At 48.6% G+C, this 13,816-nt stretch overlaps 1 protein-coding gene across 1 annotated transcript; it reads right to left on the bottom strand.

The window, feature by feature from the left end:
* Positions 1–67: 67 nt before the first annotated feature.
* On the bottom strand, positions 68–12,804 carry ELK4 (ETS transcription factor ELK4). Its single transcript, XM_083878565.1, has 5 exons — positions 12,782–12,804; positions 4,810–5,025; positions 2,576–3,514; positions 1,382–1,498; positions 68–204 (listed from the first exon to the last, which is right to left on the bottom strand). The coding sequence occupies exons 2-5, from the start codon at positions 5,014–5,016 to the stop codon at positions 106–108; spliced, it is 1,362 nt and encodes a 453-aa protein (XP_083734691.1). The 5' UTR covers positions 5,017–5,025; positions 12,782–12,804; the 3' UTR covers positions 68–105.
* Positions 12,805–13,816: the final 1,012 nt, after the last annotated feature.

Genomic DNA, 13,816 nt, shown 5'->3' with positions numbered 1-13,816 from the left:
AACTACTCTTTTTTTTTTAACACAAAAAAAAAAAAAAAAAAGGTGGTTCAAGAGAAGTGTGTCCTATCTTTGCCTTGCTTGTCCTTTTTGCAGGAATTCCATGTGCTATGTCTTCTGGAGATCCGGGGAAAAGGGGCCGGGGGTGGAGGGTCCGTCCAGTCCAGACAGTGTAAATGGGCCGTGACTGTTCAGCACTGATGGAAACTGAGACATAAAACAAGAATCATTAAAAAAAACCCACTTTAATTCACTGTTCTTCCCATATCTGTGCACAAAGGAGGGAAAAAAATCAAAAAACCAACACAACGAAACAAAGCAAAACCACCCCAGACTTCAAAGAATCCTCTTGGCTTCTCACTTTTAATTTATTTTTTAATGCCAAGCAAAGTCACAGTGACCCCCAGAGCTGAGCACTGGCCCAGATCCTCAGTAAAATCTGACTTTAATCCAGGTTGTGGGGAAAACAGGGTCTAAATTACCCCTCAGTTAATTACCAGCTCTTTCCAGGGTGAAAAATCCAGTGTCACTTCAGCTCTCCTTCTTTTATTCCCTATCCTCATGCAACAGATGAGGAACTTCCTTCATCTCCATGGAGATGACAGATCCCAACCCAGAAGATTGAATTAAATTCTTCAGTTCCAATGAAATGAAATAAAAATTAATCAAATTGGTTAAATTTGACCCTTTGCCTCAGCAAATTCAGGCAGCAAATGTGGTAATTCCAGTGCCAGAGTGGAAGTGTGAGGGAAAAACATCAGAATTACAACTAAAGGAAGGTTTTTTTCTTAAATATAGTGGATTTTTTCCTATAAAATAAAGAAAACCCTCGCCTTGGGCAGTTCCAGGGATCCAGGAGCAGCTGCAGCTTCTCTGGGCAACTGTGTCAGGGGCTCCCCACCCTCACAGGGGTGAATTTTATGGATTTCTTTAATAAAAATAATCAAAAACTGTGCCCCACATCATCACAGAGATCAAGCACACACTCTTGCTCCTCATTAGTTGTGAGATTAATTAACATTTTTCAGCAGGATTGATTGGAACAATCAAAAGAGTGAAAAATCTCAAAAATTTAGGAAAATCCCAACCAGGGAGGAAATTTTTACAGGAAGAACAGACCTAAAAAAGGAAAATAATCTCTCTCTAAAGCAGCCTGTGCTGCAGCTAATTTCAAACATTCCCAAACCACCAAACATTTACAACACCCTGAAATAAAACCAGGCAAAAACTAAGATTAACACCCCCAAAAGCCACCACAGGGGGTAGGAAACAACAACAACAACAATTTTATTTCCACTGCAAACACTTGGAATAAGTGATCCCTGCAGGTCTGCTGGGTGAGGGATTGAAAATCCCTGGAGAAAAACCCAGGTTTAGGACTCACCTGGAAGAGGGTGTTAGCACCTTGTAACCTGGCAGGGCTGAGAGGAGCCACTGGGCTCAGGGTGCTCCAGAAGTGGATGCTGGAGAGCAGAGGGCTGGGAGTCAGCAGGATGGGAGTCTGAAAAGACAGGAAAAACAGCTGTGAGAGGTTTTTCCCCGTGGAATTCCAGCCACAACAACTCCCCTCGAGCTGCCAGGGATTTCAGGAACTCCCATCCCCTCCTTCCTCCTCCTCCTCCTCCCTGCCAGCCCCATCCGGTTCTCCCTCCCCTCTCTGAGTGATCCAACCCTTTTTTAATTTATTTTTTTATTTTCCCAAATCCTCCTGGAAGCCACAGCAGAGCAGCTCCTCCTCCCATCCAGCACCTGCGCTCTGGAAAAGCAGGATTCTGGATTTTCAAAAGGGAATAAAAACCACACCGGGCACACACCCGCTCCTGGGGCCACTGACAATGCCAGCAACAACAAAAGGAATTTCCATCCAGCCAAGCACTTCCCAGGGTGCCAAAAGAACAACTCCACTTGGATTTTTTTTTTGCCCTGTCTTCAGCCATTTCAGTTTTTCAACCAGCAGCTTCCCCACGGTTTCACTCTAATTCCAATTTATTGCAGGGGAGAGATTACACAGATACAGAATGATTTAACAGCCCTGCTGGATTCTGTTCCCTTCCAAGTTTTCCATGAGACATGAAAGCTTTCCTTTCCCACACACAAAGATAACAACCAAATTAAGCAGCTGCTCTTATTGCTGCTCGCTCACAAGAGTTTGGCTTTAACTAAATGCTACTAAGTGAGTAAAAAAAAAGCTGAGCAGACACCTCTGTGGGTCTCTGGTTTTGAAGGATTTAGGAATAATTCACCATCCCCCTGGCAAAGTTTACAAAGATCCTGCTGGAGCTGGTTTGGGTTTTGCCTCCACATGCCAGCCCTGTGTGCATTCCCAGCACCTGGGCACACTTTGGGGTGAGTTAACACCACCTGTGAATCAAACTTGTGTTTGATTAATTAAAAAAAAAAAAAAAAAAAAAAAAAACCAACAAAAAAAACAACCAGGGAGTGACATCCTGAGTTTCAAATCTCTGCATACAATGAACTATTCATTTTTCACTTGCTGTTTTCAAGCATAACATCATCACTATTGTTAGTTAAAAAAAAAATAAAAAAATAAAAGCAAGCAGGAAGGGAATTTGGTCACCTGAGAGAAAAGTGCTGGAGTAAGAGAAGCAGTTGGGAGAGAAGGGCTCAGGATCCCCAGAGGACTTGGATCACTGCCTGTGATGACCAGAGTGGGAGCCAACTCCAGCCCTTTGGGTTTTTTCGACCTGGAGAGGTGATTGGCAAATTCCTTCTCCAGCACAGCTGAATCCTGCTGCTCTCTGGGCTCCGGGGATTGGTGCTGGAGGCTCTGGGCCTGCTCCAGCTGCTGGGAGGCCACGGACTCGATGTCCGTGTCAATGTCCAGGTCGGGGTTGGAGCTCAGGGGCGGCGAGGGCGGCGTGGGGGGCACCTGGAGGGTGGGGGACACCGAGGACATGGGGGGGGTCGGGGTGAAGCTGGTGCTCAAGTTTGGCAAAGGTGCTGGAGGAGGAGCTTCGGGCATGGTCAGCTTGGGCAGCACGAGAGTCTCCAGGGTCTGCAGGGTCTCCTCGGAGCCCAGGGGAAGCGAGGAGGACACGGTGGGGCTGGCAGAGGCCGTGGAGGTGACAGAAGCCACCGCAGAAGTGGTGGAGACCAGGGGGGCAGAGGGAGGAGGCTTTTTAGAGGGCACGGTGACAAACTTGATGACAGAAGGGGTGGGGTCCTGAGGTTTCTTCTCCGTCAGCTTCTCGGCCGGGTTCTCGATCTTGATGGACCTGAAGAGCTTCACGCTGGAGGAGTTGAGGGAGTTGAGAGTGAAGGAGGAGTACAGGCCTGAGTGGATGTAGTCGTTACGGCTGGAGGACTTAGCACAGGACTGGGATTTCTCCTTCCCGCAGTTTTCCACGTCCTTGGGAGCGCTGGGCACCTCCCCAAAGCCGGGCATTTCGGGGTCTCCCTCAATCCTCCCCACCACCAGGGGATCCATGTTCAGGATCTCGGGGTACGACACGAATTTGTACACAAACTTCTTCCCGTTCACCTTCTTGATGATGTTCTGGGATGGTGGAGGAAGGAGACAAAAGTATATTTAGACCTTTCTTCAGATTAATTTTCTTCCTACAAACACTGCCTAAAATAGGCAGAGGAATTAAAGTCTGTAATCTTTCAGCCGAAAAAAAAAAAAAAAAGAATGTTGCTTTTTTTCCTGTTTTAAAAACACCCTGAGCGTTCCAGCTCTGCTCCCGGAGCTGGCAGACAAAACACTGCAACAGGTGAGCTTAACCTGACATTAAACACACTAAAAACAGCTTAAAAACTGCCAAGAAATCCTGTGGAACATCTTCAGTTAAACAAAACAATGCCCATTACCCCCATCAAGGATCACTGAGCTGGATACACTACTGGCAATTTAACAGTAGATCTTGCTAAAGGGTTTCTCCAGGACTGCAGAATTGAGAGCTTGTACTTCAAATCAAACCACCTTTATTCTTAATAAGATGATAATAAAGGAAAATAAGCAGCTGAACTCGTCAGCAGAGTGCAGGCTAATCAGTTATTTCAATACCACACAACAGCATCTGTCAAACTTGTTTTGCTCCTCAGCAAAATGCCACACACACTTTGGATTTGGGATTATCCTTATTTATCATTCCCCTGATTGTTGCTGAGATCTCTCAGTACCCAGGCAGATTTGTGCCACCCAGTAATGAACACCAGCAACCTCCCACCTGCTCCAGGCTGAGGCTCCTCAGAAACTGGGGGTTATTTTTATCTGCTCCACTCACACAGGAGCAGTTGTGGGATAAAGGGAAACAAAGGTGAGACTTGAAGATGTTGGATAAACAAAAGCTTCTTACTCTGCTGGGCTGAAAGCAGTGGTCAAACTGAAGGTGAAATTCTGAATGCACAAAAAAAATAAAACAAAAAATTGGGCTGAAAAATCTTTATTTTGAGAGAAATAAACGAAGAGAAAGTTGCAAAAAGATCTGAAAGTGGTGCAGTATTCATGCTCTCCATCATCATCCTCTCCTGGTGCTTCACCTGGATTTTAACCCTTGCAAGGCTGGGCATTTTTGGAATTAAGATCTAAAGGGAAATTTGTATTAGCAAAGACACAAAGACTTTGCCCAAAGCCACCAGAACCTCCCAAAACAACCAGCGAGGAGGAACCAGCACGACCATGAACGAAATTAAAAACCAAACCAACACCTTTAAACAAAGCAGCCCAACTTCCTTCGACCTGGCAGAGACACAGCAGTGCCACCCCTCCCCTGGGAGGAGGGAAAGCAGCAGGAAACAAAAGCTCCTGAGCTAAGAGGGATAAGGATTGGAGCAGGATTTCCAGCCTACCTTCACGTAGTAGTAGCGCAGCGCCCGGCTGAGTTTATCATAGTTCATGCTGGGCTTGTTCTTGCGGATCCCCCAGAGCCTGGCCACCTCCTCTGCCTGAAGCAGCTTGAATTCCCCGTCGTTGGAGGTCCAGCTGATGATATTCTTGTTCTGGGGCTCTTGGAGCAGCTGGAGGAGGAACTGCCACAGGGTGATGGCACTGTCCATAGCAGAGAGCTGCAATTCACAAAGGCAGGTTAAGCCCCTGGAGCATTTCCCCTCCTCTCTCCCTACAAGGTGTGTGTTGGGGGGGTGGGGGAGAAGGAAAAAAAATGGAGCAGGGATTGTTATTTCCAAAGCCAGCAAGAGTAAAAAATTATTAGTCACCAGTCGTGAAAGATGTTCCCTGCAGAACTGAAGGGCTGAGTGCCAACTCTGGCGTCTCCTCCCACATGTCAGTACTTTTCACATGGGTTATATTTAGCCTCATTTAACTAAATCAGGTCACTTTGGGTAAGTTGGAGTGAGTCACTACCCCCTAGAAAAAAAAAAAAGTTTCCAAGTTGTTCCATGTTCACCCACTCTGGCTTGTGTTGCTGTGTGAGGAACAGCTCAGGTACAGCCAGGTAGGGATCAAACCGCCCCCTCACCTCCTTTCCATACCTGCTCCCACCTCACAGGGAGCTCAGCACAACCAGGAACTGCCAAGCTCCAGGGAGATGCCAGAGCAAAACCAACTCAATTTTCCCTCAGTTTCCATCCCTGCCTCTTTGCCAGCAGCCTTCTCAATCACCCCAACCTCTCCCTCAAACTTTTCCTTTCTAGCTATCACCCTTGGTGGTTTTTTTTTTATTTTATTTTATTTTTTTATTTTTTTTTTTTATGAGAGTAAACAGAAAACTAAATTAAAATTATTCCAAACACTGCCTTTGCTCAGCTCTTAATTCCTTCCATGTCTTACCCACGTCAATGATTTAGGCTGTGACTTTCTAGGACTGACATCTGCCAGCTGATTCCTGCTCTAAAGCTGTTTGATGCATAAATTCATCAAGGACAGCCCAGGCAGAGAGAAAAACATTTTACCTTGACCAGATCTGACAGCACCAAACAGTATTTCCACAAGTATTTTTAAGCAGAACACTCATCGTTCTGGATAAAGACACAGTGTGAATTAAAGCAGACAAAACATTAATTCAGCATCTCCTATAGATTCTCTTAGTCCTGAACTAAGAGAACTAAGAGAACTGTTTAATTAATGCAGCCTAAACTTCTTCCTGTAAAATAAAAACAAGAGGAAAAATGCCCTGGGATAGTGAACAACACTAAAAATATCTGGATATACATAACCACTGTATTTTTCCCCCTAAGTAAAGGGGGTCCAGGGGTTCCATCTGGGTGAATTTGATATTCAAATGCTATTCCCAAGCTCCAAAGCAAAGGCATCAAGCCCAGCCTGAGGCAGCAGGAGCCAGGCTGGTGTTGGTTGAAGTCCCTGTGTACACAAGGCTCAGTTTGAGATCCAGCCGGGCCTGCCAGCTCATCTTTGCTCCCAAAGCCTTTTATTCCAATCTCATTAGTGCCCAGCACTTATCCAGCCCTATATAAGGAAGGGAACTGTGTCCAGAGATGAGGCTGAGCACTCAGGGAGCCCTGGGACAGGATTAGAGCTGACAGTTCACACAGGGCTCTTGGGGAAACGAGGTGCCCCTAGGGCAGGTACATTTTTGGGTGGCTTTTTCAGCCTGCCTGCAGAATCCCTGCCTCGTGGCACATGAGGCTGATGTGACATTGATCCAGCCAGGTAAATTGCTGCAATTACAAGGAACAATCTCCAAGAGAAGGACACCCACACCCCCTCAGTTAGGCTGGCCCGAGGTGCTTTCCCTGTTAATTACTGCACACGTACAACTCCCTGCTTGCCCAAATTAATTGCTCGGGCACTCGAAGAAAACTGGAGGTTGTGCTTCCAGACTCTTCCCACACTGCTCTGTGCTGTGCCAGCTGATCCATACAGGATTTAGGGACACCTTAAAACCCTTTCCAGAACCTCCTGGCGTTGCCATTTATCCCCAACCATCCCAGATTTGCGGCCATCATCCCTCGTTTATCCACACAGGGGATGATGCAGCCACACGTGGCGGCGTGGAGAGCACGAGGAATTGGTTCTGCCACCCAGCAGAGCTGTCAGGAGCAGGGAGATGTGCTAAGAGAGAGAGAGAGAGAGAGAGCAGGGAAACGAAGCTGAGTGATTTATTCCCACGCTGCGTTTATCTCCAGCACTCTGGGAGCACTGCACCAAACGGAGCTGATTGATGCAACGTGGAAATCAAGATTAGCAACAGGATTTCACAGTGGCAAAAGGCTTTTTTTTTCTACCCCTCCTGCTAAAAATCCATCCCAGAATTGAAGTGGTGCTGTTTTATAAAGCTGCTTTCCCTTTAGGAAGTCCCACCTTGCTGTTAATGCCAAGCTAAGAGCTGCTGCCCAGGTCACAGCTGGTCTGGAATCCAGCTGGAGATGCACAGAGCAGCACAAAGTCCTGTAAAACAGCACACATAGAGTGGCTAAAATGATGGAAAATACAAGATATTAAAAAAAATACTAGATATTAAAAAACAAGCAGGGAAAAAAAACCAAACCACCTTTCCCAGAGATGAGCTAAGTCATTCTGAGCAGCGTTTACCAAAGTTAAAGTGTTCATGCTGCTCAGATCCTGCAGTTTTCCAGCTGGAAGGATCCTCAGCCAGAGGCAGAGTTACAGACTGTACTGGAGAGCAGTTTTGATCAAGTTCCTCCTGATGTTTCTGGCATTTGCAGTTTCAGGCGTGTCACGATTCCGTCCATCACTCAGAGGACACATAGCACAGCCCCAGCTTGGAAAAGTCTTGTCTAAGAAACATTAAAAAGCTGGAGAGGCCTCACTGATTCTCTGGCTGTCACAGAACAGGAGCAGAGAGGACTCTGGAATTGTTCATGGATGGGTTTTACTGCATGAAACAGAATGAAAATTCCTCTTCATTAAATATTCACTGCCTTCATCTCCAGGGAATGATGGAGATCCTGCAGTGCAACCTCATGGAAAGCTCAAAGAAATGGGGAATACAGAGTTTTTTCTGGAGACTGCATCCAAAGGGAAGGCCAGAAAACAACTTTGGTCAAAGCAAAGGGATCACAGGTGGATTTTGCCCCTTCAGAGTCCAGGAGGGAGATGTTACCTGGGCAAATCCAATGTATATTAGGAGACAATGCTGTGTCTCATTTAACTCTCATCTCATTTAACTTCAGTACAAAACTTGCTCTGATACAGCAGAAGAATACATAAAATCCTCTTGTTTCTCCAGGAAAAAGCAGGATATAAAAACCCCATCACACAAGATGTAAAATTAAAACCAGCACAGGTGAGCTGAGCACTTCTCTTTGTCTGAGCACCACCAAATGTGGGGAAAAGGTTTTTTCCTTCTCCAGCACCCGGGGCAGGAGGCAGCTGTTGCCTTTCCTGAGCCTCTCCCTTGGCTCCAACAGAGATGAGAAGCGGCTCAAGAACCCCCTGTCCCACTCCTGTATGACCCAGGGTGAAACCTCCTCTCAGTTTGTAAACAGCATTTCAACTTCTTAAATCTCCTCAAAAGGCCCCACTCTCCTCCCTCTCACAGCTCTCCACCAGCACAAAAACCCTCCTAAGCCCAGCTGCTTTTCCTGCAGGACAAACACACCAATAATTACAAACACACCACAGCAAAACATCCTCTGGTGAAGGTTATTTTCCCTCCTAAGAGCCCATGGAGAAAGGAAAAGGCCTCGCTGGGAAAGGGAATGAGGAGGAGAAGCAACAGCCTTTCTTTCCCCTCCTGCAACCATGTGAGCAGGAGGGGAAAAAATAGTTGCTAGAGAGGCAGAGGGCAGCTCTGCTTTGTAAGGAGGGAGCTAAAATAGAGCACTATTATTGTCTTGAGATCTTCTCCGACGCCTACGGGTGACCCTGGGAGTTCAGCAGGAGCTGCCAGGGCTGAGCCTGCTCCTGCAGCCTGGCTCTGCAAAGCCTTCACTTCATCCACAAAAACCAGGATTTGGGATTTATCTCTTCTTTTGACCTCTCCTCTGAGTGATCCGTGGGGTTACAGGGCCAGGCGGTTTGGCTTTTGCTGGGAATGTGAGGGTTGGCACAGAGGAGTTTAGGAAGTGGCACAATCACCCCCGTGGGCAGCAGAGAGGCTGCCTGTGGCACAATAAATCCAAATATTCACCCTCTGTGCTCTAAAAGGATCCCTCTCCACTTTCCTGGAGTAAAGGCAGGATTAAAGGGGGGTTAGGCCTGTCCTAACCCCCTCCTTCAAGGTCTTCTGGCAGATTTCCTGTGCTTTGACTCAACACTGAATAATCTCCAATAATCTTTCACCCCCATTCGTGGCAGCAGCCTCTGGTAAAGCATCTGCAGCCTGATGACTTCTGCAGATGGGCTGAAAAAAAAAAAAAAGCCTTGTCGGGCCCCCACACACAGGAACAAAGGCCCAGAGGAAAGGAAGGATGTCACAGCCACACAGCAAAACCATCCCCAGCATGGCTGTGCTGGCAGGGTGACAACTGTCCCAGTGTCACACGGAGGGGACAGCCCCAAAACAGTGGCCTGGGAAGCAGCAGCGAGCAGAGGAAACTCAGGGGAGACGCTGAAACAGCTCCTAGCCCCAAAATCAAAAGTGAAATAAAAGCAGCAACAGGTCTGGGGGAGCTCAGGGTGCAGGTGAGCAAACCGAGGCTTCAATTGCAGGAAATTCCAGGAGAGCAGAGCTCAGTGTGATCACAGCACACCAACCCTGAGCTGCTCAGCCTCCACTTCCCAAAGACATTCCCTGGGATTTTTTAGCACTTTGGGGGAAGGCCACGGTGTGTGAGCAGGAGGAATCCTGCAGACAATAACTCCTGCCCCTGTTGTGCAACACTGCTGTGGACACAAGGCTGTTCCAGGAAAACAAACAGAGTTGGGTGAAGGAGACTTTTGGAGGTCATGGGCCCAAGTCCACGCTGAAATCCTCAAAATTTTCCCACCTTTTTGTCCAAATAAATAAATGAATAATTAAATGGCTGCCTCATCCCTTTTGTTGCAGTGGCAGGTGTGACATAGTTGATGAAATATCCAATGAAGTGGTTATTAAAATAAAACCAAGCAACAGTTTCATCAGCAATATCCCATTCCTAATAAACCTTTCCTAAAAGCTTTTCCAGCTCCCGGGGCTGTGACTCACCTGAATCGTCACTTTTAGGATTTTATCTATTTTAATTAATTTTAGAAAGAGTCTGCTGGCAAAAAAAAAAAAAAAAAAAAAAAAAAAAAAAAAAAAAAAAAAAAAAAATCCACAAATCTACTGTCCAAAAGCTGATGTGGTGGGAAGCACAGCAGGAAACTGAGTCCTTTTCCAGAGCTCACACAGGTGAAATGCCAGGTAAAAGCCTCTTAAATGTGTCAAATAAAGAAATTCAAACTAAAGATGCAGCATTCTAAACCTCCCTTAAAAAATATTCCAACTCCTGGCACCTTTCCAGGTAATAATCAAATTATATCTTCTTTAATAACTACTTAAAATCAGGGGAAAATAAGGAAAAAGCACCCCAAACACCAAGAAATCCTTGTTTTCCCCTCAGCTCTGGCATTCCCTGCATGGTCGTTCCCAATCCAGGCAGGAAAATCAGATTGTTGTGAAGGAGCAGCCGTGGTTATCGAGGCAGGAAGTTGCCTGGAAGGAAATGCTGAAGGATGTCCTCATGATAAGAGCTGCTCCAGAGTTTTCATTGCCTAATCCCACTCCAAGCCTCTCTCTCTCTTTTTTTTTTTTAATAAACTTAAAACAAATGTTGCAATAAATTTTCTCTCCCTGGCTCAAAAATTAAGCCACTTGAGATGAAATTAAGGTGTTTTAGCAAATATTTGAGGGGTTAGGAACCAACTGTTTCAGCTTCTAAGCCCTGAGAAAGAATATTTCTTTTTCTTTGCATTTTCCAGTCTTTCCCTCAGTGTTTTCTGGCCCTTCCCTGCCTCTCTGAATAAGCCAAGATCAGGAACAGACCATGAAGGACAACAATGACATCAGGATTTCCATGGGACTCATGGCTGCAGCCTCAGGTTGGCAGCAGATGAGCCCAGCAGCTTTTCTGGGGACATTTTAATCCTGACGCGGAGACAAAAGGGCCCCTTTTTGTTATCAAACACCATTTTGGTTATCACACCTGACTTTTAATGTTTAACCTGATGGAAAACAGGGGGGAAGAGGAGATTTTAAAGCCCATTCTGTGTAATTCCTGCAGCTGCTTCAATCACTTTGCTCCTCCATCCCTGCCTGGGGATGACTGACATCCCAACACTGATTATGGACTAATTTCCCTGATTTTTCACACTTGGATCAGCATCATCCCTTTCCTACCTCTCTCTTTTTTAGGATATAAGAGCCCAGAGAAGGTTTAGGAGACATAGAAATAAGAAACTTCCAAACCAAAAGGCCTTTGATGGGTTAGGACAACTGACGTCCCGATACTGATTATGGACTAATTTCCCTGATTTTCCACACTTGGATCAGCATTATCCCTTTCCTACTTCTCTTTTATTTTTAGGATAGCCCAGGGAAGGTTTAGGACACATAGAGGGAATAAGAAACTTCCAAACCAAAAGGCCTTTGTGACCCTGCCGGGATTGTTCCATAAAAACTCTGATTTCCTGGAAGCTCCTAAGGAGATTACACTGCTCTCCTCCTCCTCTGGGCCGAGGACAGTGTTTACCAACAGCAGAGTAAATTGGCTTGCACGGGCACCAAATCCCTCTGCTGGAAGGAAAAAGCATCCCCAGCTCAGAGCAGGAATAACCCCCTCCCAAAGCACAGGTTTCCAATTCTTTTCTGGCTGGTGGGAAGGGAAGTCTCGATTTCAGCTGGAAGAGCTCCCCTCGAACGGTGTTTATGGTACACTCAGCGCCGTTGTCATGGCGATGGGAACGACTCTTCCCTGCAAACAGGCGCCGAGACCCTAAAAATAAACAGCCCGAGCGAAAATCACGCACCCGGCCCCCCGTTTGGTGGGGATGGGATGAGCAGAGACACACTAAAAACCAAAGAAAACCCCTTTAAAAAATATAAAATGGGTGCAGCTCTGGATGTTGTCCAGCCCTGATGGGGATTTTTGGGGATGGAGAGGAAGGGAGGGTGCTGGAGGTGGCACACAAGTATGGGATGTGTGTGTGTTTGTACGAGTGAACACCAAATAAAAAGCAGGATTTGCAGGATTTGCATACTTTCCCCTCCGCCTCCCCTATTGATGTGGGCAGGAATCCACCCAGTTCAGACAGGGGAGTGCAGGAGGATGAAAAAAAAATAAATAAAATAATAGTGGTGGAGTGAAGAATTAAAAGAAAAAAAACAGCCGCCATTGGATGCAACCAGCCCTTGGAGCCAAATAACCAAACCCTGGACGCAAACAACTGCTGGGCTCAACCAACAAAGCCCCGCACTCAAAAAATCTCCTGGATCTCACCAATCAATTCCTGGATGCAAAGATTCCCTGCATCCCACCAGGTAAATCCTAGATCCAAACGATTTCTGGACCCAAAAATCTCCTAGATCCCACCAAGCAAGCCCTAGGTCCAAACAGTCCTTGGACCCAAACAACCAAGCCCTGGACCCAAAAAAACCTCCAGGATTTCACCAAGCAATCCCTTGATCCAAACAGCCCCTGGACCCAAACAACCAATTCCTGCACTCAAAAATCTCCCGGATCCCACCAGGCAACCCCTGGATCTCACCAACCTCTGGATCCAAACAACCCCTGGAGCCAAAACCATCTAGGATTCCACCAACCACCCCCAGCACCGAACCCAGCGGACCCAAACCCGCTCCCGGTTCCCTCCAGCCCCGGCTCCGGCCTCTCTCCGCGCCCCGTCCCAGCACCGAGGGGCGGCCGGGGCCTCACCCGCCGCTTCCCCCCCCCCCCCCCCCATCCGTCCGCCCCCGCTCACCGAGGAGGAGCCCCGCCGGTGCCCGGGTGCCGTCGGGTGCCGGTGCTGGGCGCGGCCCCCCCGCCGTCCCTCATGCCCGGCCCGGGCGCCGGGGCCGCATCCCGGGCGGGCGGGCGGAGCGGGGCGGGCAGCGCGGGGCGGCCGCCTTCGACACGGCCGGGGGCGCGCGCGCCTGCGGAGACCCTCCGCGGCCGCCGTAGCGCCGCTTCCGCCCACGGGCCCGCGGAGCTCGCGGGGGGCGACCAATGGGAGCGCGGCACCGAGAGCCCGCGGGCCAATGGGAGGGGCGCGCTGAGGGCGCGGGGCGGACCCGGGGCCGGGACTTGGGGCGAGGGCGGGACGCGCGGTCCCGGTGCCCGGGCCGTGCCATGTGCGCGGGCCCGGCCCCGAACCGACCCCGAACCGGGCCAGAACCGGGCCAGAACCGGCCCAACGGTGGCCCCAGAACCGGTCTCCGAACCGGCCCCCGCCAGACCCGGCCAGGGCAGCCCCCGCCGCACCCCCAGCGCGCAGCTCGCCGCCTCCCCTCAGGGTGCTGTGTGTGGGGAGAGCGGGGAGAGGCTCTTCCTGAGGCGCGCAGCGCGTCAAAATTGTTCAAAATTTCACCAAACCTCCTCTATTTTGCTAATAAGTAATGATTTAGGAATCAATTAGGAATAAATAATGAATAAGGAACGATTTGGGCGCGCAGAGGTTAGCGGTGAAGGGAAGGAGCGGGGCACTCGCTGTTCCCGCTGCCGCGCTCTCCCCGGAATTGGCGCTCCCACTTTTTTTTCCCCAATTCTGAGAAACTCGGACATTAAATTTCTCTCCCCGGCGCTGCCCCTGGCTCGTGTTCTCCCTGGGGAGAACGAGGTGGCCCCGGGACGTTTCTCCGCAGAGCCCAACGGGTGATTCCCCTGAGGCTCTGCAGGTGTTGGGTATTCCCGGATTTTTGTTCCGTCCCTCACCGCTGGCAAAGGCAGCGATGCCTTTTCTGCCTGGCTGCAGGAGGCACAGCGGGAACTCTGGTGATGCTGAAGCTCATGAAAGCTC

The sequence above is a fragment of the Zosterops lateralis genome, assembly GCF_965231275.1.
Source record: "Zosterops lateralis genome assembly, chromosome: 26".
NCBI classification, from domain to species: Eukaryota; Metazoa; Chordata; class Aves; order Passeriformes; family Zosteropidae; genus Zosterops; species Zosterops lateralis.
Note: the sequence above shows the minus strand (reverse complement) of the source record. Positions and strands in the feature narration are given on the sequence as shown.